At 48.2% G+C, this 13,371-nt stretch overlaps 1 protein-coding gene across 2 annotated transcripts in view; it reads right to left on the bottom strand.

Moving 5' to 3' along the window:
- SCARA5 (scavenger receptor class A member 5) overlaps window positions 1–13,371 on the bottom strand; it is a 1,246,105-nt gene that overhangs the window by 720,567 nt on the left and 512,167 nt on the right. For both annotated transcript variants that reach the window (XM_069605636.1, XM_069605638.1), the window contains exon 4: window positions 1,767–2,441. In XM_069605636.1, coding sequence (XP_069461737.1) covers window positions 1,767–2,441 — 675 coding nt within the window. The remainder of the gene's footprint in view (window positions 1–1,766; window positions 2,442–13,371) is intronic.

A 13,371-nucleotide genomic window follows, 5' to 3' on the forward strand; every position in this document is an offset into this window, starting at 1 on the left:
GTTTTTCACAGAAATTTCGTTTTTGTGTAGTGAGAATTTGTAGTGAGAATTTAGTTTTTATAAATCGAAATGAAAAAAGATAAGAAATCTCGGGCTGGAACCCCCCCACCCCCCAATGGCCAATTCCGTTTTGTGGGACAAATTGGCTGATTGGGCGAAATTTTCCAGGAAACCACCAATTTTCCTGCAGAACAGAATTAGCAGTTTTCGCCCACCGCCAATGCTAACTAGGTCCCTGCCGTGCCGCTTCCAACTGATCAACTATGGACTCTTCCTTTCAGATGAAACACACAAACAAGTTTCTCTCAGTGAATCACACCCCCACCCCGGACTCAGGTACTTCCAACATCGGAGAGGTGCGCTATACAAGACCACTTTTCATTGTGCCGGGAAAGTGTTGCATGTGGCTCACTCTTAAGTATGCATACCTTATGTCCGAATGATTCAAATGAAAGGTGCAAAAGATGAATCTCAAAGACAATTCCATTTAAAGAATAAACAACATGAACACGAACATTACAAACCCCATTGGCAGGAAACCAAGAGAATGATAAAGAACAGGTAATGCAAAGAAGGGATCACACAGCAACAAAGGTATACATGCCAGAGCAGGTTTGCACTTCCCTGATGCAGGAGCACAACATTTGCACCTTTGTGATATGAAAGTAAGTACTCCTGGCTCCACGTGTGCGTGAGTGTGAACTTATACCTGAGTAAATACATGGAAAGCAGACTGGTCCTCTAAGTGTGGCTGCACTGCACTGCACACGACTTGTGTCCAACATGTGTTGTGGTTTTCTGTATAACATTCATGCCTTTCAAAAAAATGAATGGTGTATGCACAAATTGTTGTTACTTTGTTAACCACGGCGGCTAACATGTCCAAACTTCAAGTGCTGAAAAACAAAGCACTACCTGCTGCCATAGGTCTAAAACGATGGGACCGCATCTCGGAAATCAGACGTGAGACTCACTGGCTGCCTATCAAAGCTTTGGTGGACTTCAAAACGTTGGCTATAGCACACAGATGCATCTACAATAAGGTTCCCCTTTACCTCAACATCAGTATTACTCAAAGCATCCCAGTGCTTGAGCTAAGGCCCTGTTGCAGCATTTCGCTGGTCACTCCTCGTTTCAAGAACAAAAGATATGAACCCTGTAGAAGTCGTCATGCGCCGGAGAGGAGCGTGACACCTGATGGCCGAGTGCCTGAATTATAAAAAGACAAAAAGACAGAAGAGAAGAAGTATCCGCGCATGGAATTACACGGCCGAAGTCAAACATAGGAGCGCTGGTGAATTCGGCCTGTTCCCGTTGATGTGGAAAACGGGACTGAGGAGTAGCGCCGGTGGGCGGAGTCAGGCGAGCGCTAAACTTTGTCAGTTTATGCGTTACAGCTCCCACGCTCTGGAACTCTCTGTCTGCCCATATCAGAAACAAACAATCCTACACCACCTTAAAAAACAGGTTGTTTGATAAATATGAGTCATTTCTGATTCTTTTGCTTTATCATTGACTGGGCCTTTTATGCATATTTACTGTACCAAACATTGGGATACCCTGGGTCTGGGTATTACAAAAATCTTTAAATAAAATATAATAAATTACCAAACCTAGCATTAAGTGAACATTTTTTACGTTGCAATTTTGTATATCTTAATCAACCAAAATGTCTTCAGCTTTCCCCTGAATTGTGCAATTTGGTCTCTATTTTGCTTTAAAACATACCCTTTTCATTATTATGTTCTTAAGGCCAAAAGCCTTACCTTGAACCAGAGAGATGTTCTTCAGGGCCAGCGAGTGCTCCCAGTCTTTGAGTCGGAGGTCTTCGGTCACTTCATTCAGAATGGACATTTCCTGCTTCAGCTGCTGTTCCATGGCGATGTGCACCAGCCTCATCTGCCGGGCGTCTTCGCTGGCATTGGATATCAGGATCTGCAGATCCTGGATCCGGGTATGGTGGATGCCAACATCGTATGAGATGGTCCTGTTGACGGCGCTGAGGGTTGCGTGCACTTCGATCATCTGCTCTGTGAGCCCGTCCACCTGCATGCTAATCTGCATCAAGAGGCTGTTGTGATGGTTCAGTGTCGCACTGCTGCTGTTGGCTTCCGAGGACAGTCGGTAAGTCTCCAGCTGGTGGGAGTCGCTCAGCTGGTTCAAGTTATCAGCCAGTCTGGACACGGTCGCGTCATTCTGACTCGACTGTATCTGAAGGGCCTGCACGACGTCCACCAATCTCTGCAGTGAGTCTGATAGGTGAAGCAGAGTGTCCGAGTGGTTCTGGAAAAGGTCCTGGAGTTTCCAGATGTGCTCCATGGAATCCCCCTTGAAGGACAACGGCATCAGTTTGAGCTGGGCATCTCGGAAGCTCTCATTTAGGCGGTTTACTGTCCCCATCAGCACCTTTATATCTTCGGGAGAACTTTGGGGCCTAGACACTAGAAACAGGAAACAGAAAAAGGTACTGATTATAAATTATTGTGTGACTGTTATTTGCAAATTTTATTACGTAATTAGTTATAGTTCATCAAGCGAATGGTCATCCTACCAATATAACTCTTTATAAACATCACACTAGAGCGGTAGAATGAGGCATGCTTAATGGGACCACTGGATACATAGACATTATACATAAAAAAATGTTCACAACCCCATACTACCTGTCCCTATTTAATGGAAGAGACTTTGACAAGTTACCATCTGTGCTGGATGTAAAATATTCCTTATCGGTGAGTGTTGCTAAGATATTTTAATGGACGGAAACATTTGGCTGCTGTGCTTTTACGTTCTCCTGCAGCACAGGCAGAATTTGCAACCTATGCATGTTTAATGCTTTGCTTGGACCTATTACCTGGCGCTAGCAAGCCCTTACCAGGGGTTTAGTCTCCTGTGCTCCCGTGGCATCCATAAATGCTGGAATAGCCCATGGATTTCCTTAATGAATATATTTCAGCCAATCAGAATGATTAGAATTTCGTCAATAGCACTAATGACCTCATTTTAGATATCCTGGCAACCGTGGTTGCTTTGATTCAAAATAAAAGAAAATGGGTGCAACCTTTTTGTGCATGCGTGATTTGTATGATGAAGCGTGCCCACCGAGTGGAATTGACGCGTTCCACAACCCAATCTGTTTCGCTGTACGAATCTGCATGCATTACTGCCGGCATCTGATTTCCATGCTTGCGAAAATGCTTTTGATTCCTCTGGAGTCCACCTGCTCGTCACACCTGCAAGGGCAAGCGGATACCATAGGAATCTATTGTTAAAGCAGTCCGCCATTGTTTGATTGGCAGGCAGCATTTACACAATTTGCAATATGAAGTGCAAAAAGGAGGAGTAAAGGCGATTCCATCTGTCTTTGCTCCCTCTCAGTGCAAATTTCAAAAATTGAGTGGTTGGGTAGTTATTGGACGTAAGTGCAAACATAACAGGTCTCCAGTGCAATTTCAGAAGTTTTAGAAAATATTCTCCATGACTTCAGCAACGCCTGGAACTGCCTTTATCTTCCATATAATGATACGTTCACAACAATAGGAAACACAGTCCTGGAACCATTTTCTTCAACTTTTTCGGTTGACCACAGAAGATGAATGGCAGACTATTTTCCATTAAAACATTCATCTAAGGTTCTTCAGCCATGAACCAGCAAGAAACAAAAAGTTTTAGCACAGCGAGTAGAGCGTCCGCTTTGGCATCTGTGCAGAGTCTGCAGGTTTGAATCCCGGCGTGGCCAAACTCAGCCTTTCGTTCTTCCGAGGTTGATAAATGAGCACCACACACCGTGGGTAATAATAAGCAGCGCTCAGACACCTGAGGGTTTGTAGCGCTATATAAATGCAAAAAATAAATTAAATTAATAAAGAAATGTTAACACAAAGTGTTAAAACCTCGGGGACCTTGAGAGAGGTCATTGTTGCTTGAGATAAATGCCCTTTACCAACTATGGATAGAGGTGAACTCTCTGGGTGATGATAATGACCTCACCTGCCAACAGTATGTATGAGAAACATTATTTGTATGTATTTTGTTCATTGAATTTGATCACCAATTGCTTATATTATTTTATGTATTAGCAAGCTCCGCCCGGCTTTCCGGTACTTTCTTTTCTCTTGACAAGCCTCCTTTCTAGATTTAACATTTCCTAAATGGGGATTTTTCAAGCCAGAAAACCATGGCCTGAATATGGTACTATAAAACAGAATATCCAACTAAAACATGTGTTTCTGCCCATTAAAGCGTAAGCAGGGCAATGATCCACTTTATCATGGGCAGTAAGTTGATGTAATGATGCTTATTGCTCATAACTCTCTACTTCCAGCTAGAGAAGAGTAGGATAACAAGCCATTTTCAATCAAAATAAACCATGTGCAGCTGCTGGGAGTAGAGCTGCGTGACTCTTTCTCCTTAGCACTTAGGAGAACATGCTCAATTTTCAGGAACTCAAAAAGATGTGTCGATCATCGGAATTTCGGGAGTCGGAATTCTGAGGGCGACATTTTGGGCCATGACCACGACAGCCGGCAGGATGTCTGAGTGGGCCAACTTGGAGACCCCAACTGCTCCGCAACTTTGAAGAGCTGCAGCAAACGAGCAAATGAGGACATTTACAAAAAAAGATAACCCATAAACTATATGTGATCTAGAATGCCCTCCGCAATTACGTTCTGGAGTTAAAACTATCACAGCAGACCAGATTTCAAGGAATGAAGGGGGACACCCAGTTTGGGCACCAACTCTTGATGCTGTTTGCTATTAAGGAGTTTGAATACCTGGGCATATGGAGTCAAACATGGCGCATATGAGGTGGGGCGGGAATAGGCACTGCGGGCATAACGGAATCGGTTAAAGTCAGTTTCCAATTTCACTTACCCAGCAGAGAAGATTTTTTCTTTATTCACTTCTTTCGGAATAATTTTGTTTTCTTGATCAAAATTTGATTTGTTGCCAGGTATGGCTGAAATTCCAGCCAATTAGGAGAAAAGCCTTTCACAGTGCTCTAATTTCTGAAACTTCAGGCAAAACAACCCAAACAATGGCATTTAGTGGTTGGAAGGCGGCCAAAATGACTAATTTCACTCTGTGGGCAAAAATGCTGAAGCAAGTGGATTTCCCTCTGCGAGTTCTCCTGGGAGAGGATTTTGACTCTTTTTCCCACCACTACACCTGAGTCCCTTGCTTCTAATGATAGTACAGTAAGTATACGAGTTTGTGGGAACTAACAAGATGCTAAGTAGTGTGCACTAGGACCCAGTGTCAATCCCCAAATGACTGAGGCACAGTTTAATTACATTCAGTTTGGGAAAGACCAGGGGTGAAATGGCATATAGGGAAATCTGGAGATTTCCTGGTAGGCCTCTGCACCCTGGGCCTTGTTTGTGTGGGAACCTATTTTATTTTCAAATTTTCTCATAGGAAAAGGGTTAGTCTTGCTGAAAATTTGTAATATTGGACAACTTTGAAAAATATTTCCATGGCTTTTTTTGGTTCCCAGTCCACTCCTGGGAAAGACAGGTGTGTTACCACAATGTATTGCCTGACCAACTCCAGATTGTAGGTGCTCCAATGAAATGGAGTTCCTTTCAAGGAAGTGAAAGCAATTACATTTGCCCTACAGATACCTTGGTGCTCCAGACACTCAATGCGGGCAATTCTATTGTATTTATGGTGGTAGTGAATTAATGCTCTGGCGGCATACTTCTTCCAAAGCGGGGATGCAAACATACCTGGTTCTGGGCTGTGTCCTGCAAACTCATTTCACATGTTATATTTATGGTTGCAGTGGATTAATGCGCTCATTCTGATTGACACTTATCTTCAGAGACCAGTGAACTAGTCTATGTACCTAGATGTGAATTTCTCCTAACACAGCTCCAATGTACGTTGAGATGCCAGCATCAGTACCTAGATGTGAATGGCTCCTAACACAGCACCAATGTCTGCTGAGAGATGTGATTGGCTCTTAACACAGCACCAATGTATGTTGAGATTTCAGCATCAGTACCTAAATGTGAATGGCTTTTAAAATAGCACCAATGTGTGTTGAGTTTTCAGCATTTGCTAGTTAAGTCTTAGCTATTATGTGCAAAGACCAATGTTAATGCAGCATTGCATATTACAGAGCAATCCTGGACACTCTATTTTACCAACCCAGTTGTAATTGTAATTGTAATAGTTTATTTGTACAGCAAGTGAAGTGCTTCAAAACGCTTCAAGGTAGCAAGGGAGCAAGGGAAAAACAGTAGTCATTCTTAGGCCTAGAAGTTTCCGAATGATCTAACAAAAAAGTAACTATCCTACTAGGCTGGACGGCATTTCACCTGGTGCAAGTGCATGAGGTGTATGCGGCGCAACCAGATTAGGGAGGGGAGACAAAGGGGGGACAAGACAGAATTTACTAGGCCTAGAAAATTCAGGTCATGCAAGTGTACAGACGGAAGTGCAAGTGAGGGGCAGGGTCAGACTGGCCCCATCGGCCAATCGGCCCGTGGCAGGGCCGAAATGATGTGTAGTCCTTGGGGGCCGGTTTCTGCCCATGCCTGGGCCGGTGTGCAAAAAAAAAAACATTTTGAAAAAAAATGTATATATTTGAAAGCATGTTTTTTTCTGTCATTGTCTCTGTGATGATCATCACAAGACATTCCATCTCGGTGTCCTCGGTCATTTGACAAACTCTTTGTGCCTGAAAGCTTCTGTACAGTACAGTGTAGAAATGTTTGACCATAGCACATCAAGTGGCCATTGACTTCATTGTGCCACAATGAATGCTTTTATACCGTGAACTATATAATAACTGGTACTTGGCACACTAAAGACTGCAAAACGCATAGTGTGGTTTCCCTATTTGCATCCAGGCTGGGAGCCAGAGTCTGCCTGGGTTGCTTGATGTACAAGTGACGTTGCACGTAGTGTGCTGCTGTTTTGCCCATACTCAACTGCGATTAAGCTCATCAGAGCTAGCAGTCAGACTCAAGGACCACCAGCCAGCTCCATGAGTGGCCGTCTGAGCTGAGAGCACACGAACATCCAGTGCGGACTGCCATTCGTGCCCCGAGGCTCTGCTCCAATGAAGTTCGCATTCAGAGCCATGCACCACACCTGCATTGCCTGCTACCTTGGGGGGGACAGTAAGGTAATTATGTTTTACTTTAATACATTTTTTATGATTCCAAGATACACACAGCACCGATTTTACTCAAACAGCGCTTCTCAATGGCAGCCTCCAAAGTGCCTGGGGCTGCCTCCTAACGACTGTGACGTTGTCAGTGTACACAACGCATGCGCGAGCCTCGTTTTGGGTTGCGCATGTGCGTTTTGAATAAAGAACGTCTGTGCAGCAGGTGCTGCCGGGACCTTGGAAAGCATGGTCGCATGTGTCATGTCTCAGTGCTTGTATGCATGTGCGTGTTAGTACGGGGCGACCCGAAGCACCGGCTCGCCCACCACATTGGCGACGAGGCGGGATACAACGAAGTGAGCAGCATTACACGCACCGACGTGTCAACCACAAGCATTTTCTTCGTTGTGTATCCTGAATCTGACGCAAGCAATGGCGATATCGTTAGCCTCAGGACGAAAGGCAGTAGCGGCCCGCAAGGGTGCTCATGCGCTGCCTACGTGCTAACGGAAGACAAAACACCAAAGCTTTGTTCCAAGAGGACTGCAGGACCGTATAAACACAGAAGGCAGCCTGGCAGTGGAACGTCGTCGTAGCACAGAGTCACCTCTGCGCACGGGACCAGGTGCGTCAGCGATCTGTCCGAGTCAGGTTTGCGGCCTCTGATATTGCAGTGAGGTGCCTGTGCGACTGGTGAAGATGACGGACAGCGATGGAGAAGCGTCGGCCATGCAAACGGTAGTGCGCAGACAACAGGGTTCATTACTACCCATGCAGGAATTTGACACTTCAGGTCCACCCTCAAAATTGGGCCCAAAATGGTTGCTGTGGATAAAAAAACTGGACATGTACTTTGCAGCGACCAGAGAGACCAATGACGACGCCAAGAGGGCGACATTGCTCTATTGGGCAGGGATGGACGTTCTCCGCATATATGAGTCTCTAAACCTACAAGTGGCGACATATGATGCCGTTAAAACTGCTCTCAAGAACTATTTAATTCCCCTAACCAACGTGGACTTCGACAGATTTTTATTCTGTGGTGAGAAACAGCGGGAGGAGGAATCACTTGATCAGTTCGGCGCACGCCTGCGGCAGATGGCTACCACCTGTAGGTGGGACAATGAAGAGGGTATGATCCGCAATCAAGTGATTCAGGGGTGCAGTTCGGGCAAACTACGCAGACAGATACTGCGAGAGCCGGGACTATCTCTTGTTCAAATATTAGACAGTGGCAGGGTGTATGAATTGGCTGAGACGAGAGGAGCTAAGATGGACGCTGCTGTGGGCCCCGGAAGGTCTGAAGAGGCATTTGCAGTGGGAAGGCAAGCTTCATCGAAGGCGCGATGGAGCCAGAAACGCCAGGATGCAGCCCCAGCACATGGATCAGTGACCATTTGGCAATACTGCGGATATGATTTGCCCCACTCTGATGACTGTCCCGCCAAATCAAGAACATGCGGCAGGTGCAATGGTCTGGGCCATTATGCCAGGATGTGTCGTGCCCCCGCACCGGTTGCCACGCAAAGAGGACCGGCGAGGCCTAATGGCTTCGGGCTCAGGAGATAATGCAGTGTTGCGACACTGGAGCAAGATGTCCAGAGACTAGATATCGCAGAGGAAGAGGAAGAGGAAGAAGAGGTTTTTTTTCATTTCGAACCTTGCGACAGGAGCACAAAAAAAAGATAGCCTAAGTGTGTGGTTGACATTCAAGGTGTCCCGACGCAGGTACTGATAGACACAGGTGCTTCTGTCTGTGTGCTTGCCACCGACCATTACATGGCAATCCCGGGACCACCACCATTGGATGTGTGAACGGCAAAGATTTTCACCTTTGGAGGTGACACTCCGCTACCCATTCAAGGGGTGTTTGTGGCCCCTGTCACCAGAAGGACCAAGACCATCAAAGCCCGGTTTTTTGTCATGGACGTCAGCCAGCACTCGCTTCTCAGTTGCGCTGCGTCAGAGGCGTTGGACCTGGTGCACTTTGCCCTTGAGGTGTACCAAGTGGACATTGACCAACTGCTGACCAGATTGGCCGGTATCTTTCAGGGAGTGGGCAAGCTGAAGGGTCCCCCAGTGCGTCTACATATCGATGATACCATCTGGCCCACCGTCCTCAAACATCGAAGGATCCCGTTCCACCTCAGGGAGCAAGTGGAGAAGGAGCTTCAACTTCTGGTCGAAATGGACATCATTGAGAGGGTGGAGGGGCCGATGCCCTGGGTCTCGCCCATCGTGGTGGCACCGAAACTGAAGGAATGCCGCCATTAAACCTGAGAGACATCTGACACCAACCCTGGATGACATCGTGGGGGAACTACAAGGGGCCAGAGTGTTCTCGAAGCTGGATCTGAGGTCGGGCTACCACCAGCTAGAGCTCCACCCAGATTCCAGATATATTACAACGTTTACTACACACGAGGGCCTCTATCAGTTTAAACGCCTGAGTTTTGGCATTTCCTCGGCGGCAGAAGGTTTTCAAAATGCCATCAGGGGTGTGCTGGCTGGCATTACTCAATATGAGTGATGACATTTTGGTTTTTGCAGAGTCCAAGCCAGAGCACATGAAGAGGCTGGAGCGTACCCTGCAAAGGCTGAGCGAGCTGGGTCTCACTCTGCACCGTGATAAATGTGAGTTTTTCAAGGACAGAATTGGGGTTTTTTTTGGCTTCATATTCCATGCCAGCGGCGTATCGCCAGATCCTGAGAAGGTCAAATAAATCCGCGAAGCAGCGGCGTCCCAGTCTCCCACGGAAGTACGTAGCTTCCTGGGGATGGTCAACTACTGCGGGCTCTTCATCAAGGGGTTGGCGTCCCTGTCCGAGCCTCTCAGGGCTTTGACCAGGAATGAGGCTGTCTGGGTGTGGGACAGGAGAGAGCAGGAGGCGTTTCAGGAGATCAAGTAAGCTCTGTCTGATTGGGACAAAATGGCGTATTTTGACCCCACCGCAGAATCAGAGATTGTCATTGACGCCAGCCCAGGGGGTCTAGGGGCTTTCCTTATGCAGGCCGATAATAGAGGGGACATGCACCCCATTGCCTATGCGAGTAAAGCTTTAACGGACACGGAAAAGCGCTACTCGCAGATTGAGAGAGAGGCGTTGGCCATTCTGTGGGGTTGCCGCCATTTTAGTCTGTACATTCTCGGCAAGCCAGTTACGGTTGTGACTGACCACAAGCCGCTCCTGCCCATCCTGGTGGGCGTGTCCTCAAAACCTCCCCCAAGGATGGAGCGCTGGATGCTAGCACTCATCGAGTACGGGGTAAAGCTTGTCTACAGACCCGGGACTAATAATCCGGTGGACTACCTCTCCCGCCACCCGAGTCACGAGCGGGCGGAAGGCCCCAGTGAAGTATTGGATTGCCAAGAGTTGGTGTGCCACATGGTGGAGAGCGATGCCCATGGCGCTATCCAGGGTAGCAGTGGCCGAGGAGTCGTCGATGGATGAAGTGTTTGAGATGGTCAAGGCGGCGGTGAGAAGTGTTGACTGGAAGGAGATGCTCCAAAACAACTCCAGGCGGGAACAGAGGGCTCAGAAGGACCTTCAGGTGCTCTTGAGGAGAGGGACGAACTTTCAATTTCGGAAGATGGACTACTGCTGCGGGGAAGGCAAATAGTCATTCTACAAGCCCTAAGGAACCGCGTCCTGGAACTGGCCCATACGGGACACCAGGGTATCGCCAAGACAAAGGCGCGGCTCAGACCAAAGGTATAGTTCCCCGATCTGGAAAGTCTGGTGGAGTTGTTTGTGAAGAGGTGTTTGCCGTGCCAAGCAGTGAGTCCGGTTGAGAGGGTTCCCCTCATCAGTTCCATGGAACGGAGTGAGAAGCCGTGGGGCACGGTCCATGCCGACTTTGGATCAACGGGAAGGGGCATGTACTTTCTGGCGGTGGTCGACCAATGGTCGAGGTACCCGGAGGTGGAAGTGGTCGAATCAACAGTGACTGAACACAGCACCAGGGCGTTGGACAGAATGTTTGCCACGCATGGTTTCCCCGAACTGTTGTGCTCGGACAATGGACCCCGGTTCACGGGAAACCAGTTTGCCCCCAAAGAGTGCTTACTTGAAAGAAAAAGGCATCCAACATCGGAAGGTCTTGCCCCTCTGGCCTCGGGCCAATGGTGAAGCTGAGAGAATGATGCGGACCCTTAACAAAGTGTTCAGAATATCTGCCAACGGAGGGAATGACCTACGGCAGAAATTGGTCGAGTTCCTAAGGGAATACAGAGCCACACCCCACCAGTCCACGGGGGTCGCCCCAGCCGAGGCGCTTTTTGGACGCTGCCCGAGAGGGTTGATCCCTGAGATGGAGGGCCGAGAACCTGGGGTTATTGACAACGAGAAAGTCCGGGAAGAGCGAGCGGCACGCAACATGAAGGAAAGTCCGAGGAGAGGTTTGCAAGATATGGAGATGGCCGTAGGCGATTCCGTGTTAGTGCGGAACCGTCGACCGGAAGGGAAGCTGGCACTACCATACAAACCCCAGCCGTTGACCGTCACCCACGTGAAGGGGACCATGGTCACCGCGGCCAACGAGCGAGGGACCATCACCCGCAACCAATCCTTCCCGGGGAGGAGACAGGCCCCGACGAGGGATCCCCATCGGACGCGGGGACAGAGAGCCCCGGAACGGATGCCCCACTGGAAGGGCTCCCGCGGGTGGAGTGCTCTGGAGCGATCCCCCAGAACAGTCGCCGATATCCGGTGCGATATAATCGCCGGCCGCCGGCTCGACTTAAGGACTACGTCCTGGATTCAGGAGACTGAGCTGGCGTCCTAGTCAGGTCAGCGATCCCCTACGGGAACATTCATCTTTGTTCCATGTTGGACTGTTGTGTGATTGATATTAGTTTGTTTTAATTAAAGAAAAAAGGGATGTGACGTTGTCAGTGTACACGATGCATGCTCGAGCCTCGTTTTGGGTTGCGCATGCGCGTTTTGAATAAAGAAGGTCCGTGCGGCAGGTGCTGCCGGGACCTTGGAAAGCATGGTCGCATGTGTCATGTCTCAGTGCTTGTATGCATGTGCGTGTTAGTACAGGGTGGCCCAAAGCACCGGCTCACCCACCACAACGACGTGCTCTGTAGAGTGCTGAAGAAAAAAAATGCTCACGTTGAAGAAGACTTTCCCTGAAACAAAACACGGGGCTTGCCTTGCAGTCCTCTCCAGCCCCTGTGATCCCTCGTTTTCCAATTTGCACTTGCTTGCGAGGCCTCCAGGCTGTCATGAATAGGGATCACAACGGTGCTGGAGAGGAGCTTTGCAAGGCGAGCTGTGTGTTTTATTTGAATGAAAAGCTGCTCAAATTTGAACATGAGCTTTTTGTTTTTTCGTTTGACTCCATTCACATTAGGTGACCGGCTGCCGCAAGACAGACAGCCAGGCTCGTTGCTTTGCAATATTCCCCTCCCCCAAGCAGACCCATGTAACTATTTTACCCAGCTCCAGCACGTGCCTCTAGTGACAAAACCTTGCTCTTGCAACGCAGCACAATTTGCAAAAAGCTCCAGCAGCATGTGCTAGCCCTCGGGGTATAGCTTGGGCTGCTCTGCTCCGGCTGGGAAAAGGTTGGTGCATGGTCTCATTGTTCTAGAGTACAGTGGACTGTCGGACACGACTGCCTAGCAGCCAGTGCCCAGTAATTCTAGCGTGCATCCTGACTGCAGCTTCAGTCCCGTAACAGCAGCAGACCCAGAGGAGTTCTTACCCTCGGCACACCAAACAAACTGGACTGGTACTGGACTTGCACACAGCTGGTATTGAAAGCGTGGGGTGCGAGGGGGCTGTGCTAAATGATTCTTCAGGAGTTTGACCCTAAACCTAACAGTGTGACTAGTCTGTCAGTTGAGTACCCTTTCCCTAGTGTGGTACGTCTGTTTTTTCCTTCCAAAGTGCACCTGTGAAGCCAACTAAGGCAACGTTTTGTGTAGAATACATCAAAGGACGGACATTTACAACTGGCAAATGTCACCACTGCCCGCGTTAGGTGAGGTCACAGCATAGCTTGAAGTGGGTGTTAATTATATTTCATTGCAATGCAGAGGCCCACAGTGGGAGTCAATGTAAAGATTAGAATGCCTGAATCATTACTAGACATTCACCACAGATGAACGTGCCACTCTGAGAGACAGTTCATTTCAGCAAATAATTTCAAAATTCAGCACTCCGCTACAAATGTAATACATATTTCTGGCTACACGGTAAGCTCTTAATGGATGGGAGTGATGGGGGCAAGTGGTTCTCCCT

Source organism: Ambystoma mexicanum, chromosome 4p (assembly GCF_040938575.1).
Source record: "Ambystoma mexicanum isolate Mex_15411 chromosome 4p, UKY_AmexF1_1, whole genome shotgun sequence".
NCBI lineage: Eukaryota > Metazoa > Chordata > Amphibia > Caudata > Ambystomatidae > Ambystoma > Ambystoma mexicanum.